General features: G+C 32.3%; 2 protein-coding genes across 2 annotated transcripts in view; both read left to right on the plus strand.

Moving 5' to 3' along the window:
- Positions 1-5190, plus strand: part of LOC107442688 (uncharacterized) — a gene marked incomplete at its 3' end in the record, with an annotated part of 18421 nt that extends 13231 nt beyond the window's left edge. The window contains 1 exon segment of the mRNA XM_043053257.2: positions 5076-5190. Within this exon segment, the coding sequence (XP_042909191.2) occupies positions 5076-5190 (115 nt within the window).
- An 805-nt stretch (positions 5191-5995) lies between these two features.
- Positions 5996-6972, plus strand: part of LOC122270033 (uncharacterized) — a 6390-nt gene continuing 5413 nt past the window's right edge. The window contains exon 1 of the mRNA XM_071179278.1: positions 5996-6041. Within this exon, the coding sequence (XP_071035379.1) occupies positions 5996-6041 (46 nt within the window). The remainder of the gene's footprint in view (positions 6042-6972) is intronic.

The raw sequence follows: 6972 nt of genomic DNA on the forward strand, positions 1-6972 counted from the left end.
TATATATATGCTTTTATATACACTCCTAAAACATCCGAAAGAGAGCAATAACTTTTGGCATGCTGATACACACACCGCACAAAAAATTAGTCACTCTAAGAGAAATCTTGAAAAACATCATTTAATAACGTGTAACACCTCCCCCGGATTTAATAACCGCCTGGATTCGGTTAGAAAAGGAGTCCGCAAGGTTTTGCAGGGACGTCGAATCCAGTTTAAACCATTCGCTGAGGATTTGATAGCGGAAATTCAAAAAATTGCAAGGATACTGATTTCTGCGTTTTACCCGTTGTTCCAACGTGTCCCACAAAATTTAATGGGGTTCACGTCAGGTGATTTTGCAGGCCAGTCGAGATGCAATTGAGTGCCTGAGTGTTCATTAAATCAGTCACATATTCTTCCAACTCGATGAATTTTGCTGCTGTCATCTTGGAAAATAGGGGTTTCGACAGCATACTCCTCATGAAAATTTTGACTGAAAAGCAATACCTAATTATTCAGAATGTTCAAATAAGCATGTTGGTTCACGTTAGTAACCACCTCGGTGAGGGGGCTCAATCCATAATAAGAAAAACACCTCCAAAACATGACAGACCCACCTCCGGCTTGAATCTGACCTTGCAAACAATAAGGATGAAATGCTTCATCTGGTCTTTGGTGCACTCGACGACGTGCGTCACTTGAATAAGGGCAAAAACATGATTCGTCAGACTATAATACTTTCCACCAGTCAGCAACTGTCCACGTTTTGTGACTTCTAGCCCATTGAAGTTACGCAGCTTTAGGTGCCTGTGTGAGCAATGGCCTCTTATGAAGTGTTCATCTCCAAATGTTCATTGCATGCAGCTCCCATCCCGATGTTATTTCACTAACAGATTGGGGTGGACATTCATTCACTAACTGAAATAATTCCAGTCGGGTTTGGAATCGGTTATGATTGTCAAGTCGTGAAGCGCGTCTCCTGTCCCATTTATGCAGGATTTTTTTCCGACCACAATTCTGAAATTGTCTTTTGTGACCACTGCTTGTTAGGCACGTTGAACAGTCCGCATCGGAACACCAACAAACCCAGAGTTCAGGTGAATCTAGAGTAAACCAGGAAGTTTCAAATGTCAAAATATTGTTTTCGAAATATCAAAAGACAATCAAATTATTTTAGGATTACTCTGATTCACGCAGTGGCGAAGAAATCCAGCAATAAATTGTTTTCATTTCGATATTTTGTAAGCTTTTTTTTCACATTTGAAAATCATGGTAACCTGACCTCATTTCTTATAACTTTAAATTTTAAAATACCAGTGAAGTTGAAACAGAATTTGCCATGAAAATTTTTTTCCGTGGCAGGAGCATCCTCTGAATTTCAAATAAAACAAAGCTCACACAAGTGGTGGAACTTTTTTACTTTAACATTTTATTTTCTAAACCTTCAGGGGATTTTTTGGATCCGGAAAAGGGAAAAACTCTGAAATGAGCGTCTGATGTTGATGGAGTTCAAGATAAAGGATCTTGTGCTGCAAAGTGTCTGGAAGAGGAAAACAATTGCTGGTAAAAATTTAATTATTTACAACTCTCCTTTCATCGATTCATTTGAAACTCTCCTTTTATCGATACATTTACAATTTTTTCATTTAAAACTCTCCTTTTATCGATTCATTTGCAACTCTCCTTTCATCGATTCATTTACAATTCTCCCTTTTCGATTCATTTACAATTCTCCCTTTTTCGATTCATTTACAACTCTCCTTTCATCGATTCGTTTACAACTCTCTTTTCATCGATTCATTTAAAACTATGCCTTTATTGATTCATTTACAACTCTCCTTTCATTGATTCATTTACAGTTATTTAATTCGTCTGAAACTCCCCTTCATTAAGGCACTGAGATCTGTGATGTCATTAATTCATTCCTTTCATTGATTTATTCACAACTAACTTTTCATTAATAAATTTAAATTTCTTATTTCATTAATTCATATACAACTCTATTTTCATTGGTCCTTTTGCAAATCTCTTTCCATTGATTTATTTAAATTTATTGTTTCCTTTAAGTCATTTAAGACTTGGAATTTATTGAATCAATAAAAAATCTCTCGTTATTGGTTCATTAAACACTTTCTTTTATCTAATTTATTTACAACTACTCTTTTATCGATTCATTTAAAACTATTTTTCTGTTGATTCGTTTATTAATTTATTTACAACATTCCTGACAATAATTAATTCACATTATTTATTTCTTCATTTACAACTTTCTTCCTTTGCAACCTTTTATTCAAACATTGATACGTTCACAGTCTTTTTTTTTTCATTCTTTAATTACATTGCAACCATCGTTTCTTTCATTCATTCATTTATAAATAGTTCATTTGCAATAACTACTCAAGTCATGTTTGACAGTGGGAAACTTGTTGGTTTCATGGAATGGTTCATGAGCAACTTTTCATAGAATCGAGGAAAAAATAATTACGCAAAATATTGGGCAAAATTATGAAATTTGATATTGGCCAGTGGCTTGTTTTCGCATTTCTAACAGTCATCACTTTTTCAAAAATTGAAAGTTTTAAGCGATTGAATAAACTTATTATATAATAACGTAAGTCATTACTCTTAAAGCGTTACTCAAAATATGTAAAACACTTATGGCTTNTTATTTAAAAAAACACTTGTAAATTAAATTGTATTTATTTTTATAGAGTTGTCCATTTTGATTAAACAAGTTACGAATAATTTCGAAACTATTGTAGTAGCTACTTTTTTTTCGTAGTTTGTAGTGTAGTGTGCTACTTTTTTACAAGAAGTAGTGTAGTGAGTAGTGCGATACAAAAAAACTAGTACTGATTCCTGGCAACTACTTTTCATGGGTGAAAGCCCTTATAAAGCAAGACGGAAAAGAGAAAAACCTGGTACGTAAAACATTTCATTCCAGCATATTTTTTTCGAAAAAAATGAAATATCTGTAACTATCAAGATTTCTTTTATAATTCTGGCATACTACTTCTTTTCCAAGATAAAGTAGATATTGTTGAAAAATTTAAAAAAAGAATAAGTAAACTCCTCCCCAAAACTAGCTATAACTGGAAAGGTTTTACTACCAGCCTTTCCGTCTCGCTTTCACCCCTGCTACTTTTAACGATAGTTAAGAATAGTGTAGCGTAACTACCACTACGAAAATTAAACATCAATTCACTGGTATATAAGACATGCTAACTTGATTCAATCACGAGGTACCTTTTGATAGATGAAGGTTGGCATGGTCGAATAACTCCGCCCCCACATTGGTGACCTCCGGACGTGATTTGATCACGCAGTAACGCCCACTTCGCAAAATAACTTGACGGTAACACCTACTTCAACTGATAGTTCACATTGAACAGTTGACTTGCTACTTGTGACTGCAAAATGCAACGACGAACGCTACGACGTGATGTTAACACACCTCTCACATTCAGCACTCAACAAGGCTCTCCCGGTCTTTCACAAGTACAACACTTAGTGTTATCACTTCATCGAATTCTATCCCTGATAAAATTCTATTGGGGGAGTATTGTAGCGTAACTACCACTACGAAAATTAAACATCAATTCACTGGTATATAAGACATGCTAACTTGATTCAATCACATGGTACCTTTTGATAGATGAAGGTTGGCACTTCACCCCCACAATAGCAACACGAACACAGCTCTAACACAACTTGAAACAGTGAAATAAGTCCATTCGTTACAAAACATTTTTCAAAATTAATTTGCATTTTTTTTCTTCTGTTAGCATATTCACACATGCCCAGTGGCCGGAAGAAGAGCACTACAAGTAGTGTAACTACTGTAGTCGCTACTCTTTTTCGTAGTTTGTTGAGTAATGCGCTACTTCTAAAAAAAAAGTAGTGTAGTGAGTAGTGCGATAAAAAAACAAAAACAGTAGTTTGTAGCTATTCCTAGCAAGTACTATAACGTTAGTTAAGAATAGAAACACGGCTCTAACGTAACAAATGTTTCGAATTTGATGTATCTTAGAGAGTCCGTCAACGGATACAATGAAAATGGTCCTATGATTGCAGCTGAGCTCTAATAGAAATTACGTATTTAAAATCACGTATAACTAATATATAAACTAGCCATTACGAATAATAGATAATCAACCACTTCCGTAACACTTTCGCATGCGAATGCACACTCTCGAAACATTGATGTCATTTCAAGGAAACGGAACGTATTTTCGATGTACTTAATTTCTTAGATGAAATAAGAGAGCATTAAACAATTTTAAAATTGCAAGTATTTGATAGTTTTGCCTTTCTTAAATTAAATACTAGCTGCCGAAAAAGGCATAAAAAGTTGAAGGTTCAATGAGCGTATTCGAGAAAAAAATGTTTTGGAATAACAAACTGGCTCATGTAAACATGAATAAATAATTCATAATTATTCCTTTATATTTAGTGTAAGCCAATTTCTTATTCGAAACCATTCTGAACATAAATGTAAATTAAGTTCTCCAGAAAAATTCGTTTCCTTAAATTAGTGAAGTAGTTACTAAAAACTAAAGTAGTTTGTCGTCACTGCATTTAAAAAAAAAGTAGTTGTAGTTGTGGTTAACTACATTTGTATCAAAGTAATTGTAATTGCAGTAAACTACAAAAATAATGTGGTTCTTCTGACCATTGTAATTGGTATAGTTTTAAAAAAAAATTTAAAGTTTAAAATCACGAGAAAAAAAAAAGATTTCAGGTAAATCTAGAATAAACCAGGAAGTTTCAAATGTCAAAAAATTGTTTTCGAAATATCAAAAGGCTATCAAATTATTTCAGGATTACTCTGAATCACGCAGTGGCGAAGAAATCCTGCAATAAATTGTTTTCATTTCGATATTTTGTAAACTTTTTTTTTTCACATTTGAAAATCATGGTTACCTGACCTCATTTCTCATAACTTTAAATTTTGAAATACCGATGAAGTTGAAACAGAATTTGCCAGGAAAATTTTTTCCGCTGCAGAGCATCCTCTGAATTTCAAATAAAACAAAGCTCACACGAGTGGTGGAAATTTTTTATTTTACCATTTTATTTTCTAAAATTTTCAGGGGATTTCTTGGATCCGGAAAAGGGAAAAACTCTGAGAGGAGCGTCTGATGTGGATGGAGTTCAAGATAAAGGATCTTGTGCTACCAAGTGTCTGGAAGAGGAAGACAATTGCTGGTAAAAATTTAATTATTTACAACTCTCCTTTCATCGATTCATTTGAAACTCTCCTTTTATCAATTTATTTACAATTATTTTTTCATTTAAAACTCTCCTTTTATCGATTCACTTGCAACTCTCCTTTCATCGATTCATTTACAACTCTTCTTTTATCGATTCACTTACAACTCTTCTTTCATTGATTCATTTAAAACTATGCCTTTATTGATTCATTTACAACTCTCCTTTCACTGATTCATTTACAGTTATTTAATTCGTTTGAAATTCCCCGACACTGAGATCTGTGATGTCATTAATTCATTCCTTCATTGATTTATTCACAACTAACTTTTCATTAATAAATTTAAATTTCTTATTTCATTCATTCATATACAACTCTATTTTCATTGGTCCTTTTGCAACTCTCTTTCCATTGATTTATTTAAATTTATTGTTGCCTTTAAGTCATTTAAGACTTGGAATTTATTGAATCAATTAAAAATCTCTCTTCATTGGTTCATTGAATACTTTCCTTTATCTAATTTATTTACAACTACTCTTTTATCGATTCATTTATAACTATTCTTCTGCTGATTCGTTTATTAATTTATTTACAACATTCCTGACAATAATTTATTCACATTATTTATTTCGTCATTTACAATTTTTTATTTCTTCATTTACAACTTTCTTCATTTACAACCTTTTATTCAAACATTGATACATTCGCAGTTTTTTCTTTTCATTCTTTAATTACATTACAACCATCATTTCTTTCATTCATTCATTTATTAATAGTTCATTTGCAATAACTACTCAAGTCATGTTTGACAATGGGAAACTTGATGGTTTCATAGAATGGTTCATGAGCAAGTTTTCATGGAATTGATGAAAAAACAATTACGCAAAATATTGGGCAAAATTATGAAATTTGATATTGGCCAGTGGCTTGCTTTTGCATTTTTAACAGACATCACTTTTTCAAAAATTGAAAGTTTTAAGCGATTGAATAAACTTATTATATAATAACGTAAGTCATTTCTTTTAAAGCGTTTTTCAAAAAATTTAAAACACTTATGACTTATGAACTTATTATATAATATTGTAAATCATTCCTTTTGAAACATTTCTCAAAATATGATAAACACTTACCTATACATAACAATAAACGCGGCTGTGTGTGTGTCTGTTTGTCTGTCTGTCTGTAATCACAATATATCGCCCCAGAAGCCTCGCCCAGNTTTGGCTGTATTTCTTTTCCGCCGGTGGCAACGTTTGCTTTGTTTTGAAAACACCAAAAGCATTCTACCTTTTAATGATGTGTTTCTGACATAATATATATAATTCTCTTACGTGGCTCTCAAATTTTGGCTGAAGTACTTTGTACAACTAAATAAAATTCTTTTCACAACAGTTAAATATTTACTTTATTTTCTTCATTCATAGAGAAAACAGTCGGCAAAAAATTCTGTTAGGTTAAAAAACATTTCGCTAAAAAAATAACGAATTCTAAAAGAAATAAAAATAAACAACTTAAAAAATAAAAATGCTGTTGCCAGCCATAGGATTTTTTGAAAGTTAACTTAGCAACATAAATCAAAATGACATAGAAGCGCAACTAGATCAAAATTATGATACCTGAAAGCTTGACGTGACAAATCCTTCAATTCTAAAAGTGTTGTATCGCCAAATGCCCAAATTAACAATTGTGATCTTAAAAAAATTCTATAAAAAGTTTTAAATAAACAACCTACTTCTACAACTGCTTCTTGTAGAACTTGGCTCATTGATTAAAAATAT

Source organism: Parasteatoda tepidariorum, chromosome 3 (genome assembly GCF_043381705.1).
Source record: "Parasteatoda tepidariorum isolate YZ-2023 chromosome 3, CAS_Ptep_4.0, whole genome shotgun sequence".
Classification (NCBI taxonomy): domain Eukaryota; kingdom Metazoa; phylum Arthropoda; class Arachnida; order Araneae; family Theridiidae; genus Parasteatoda; species Parasteatoda tepidariorum.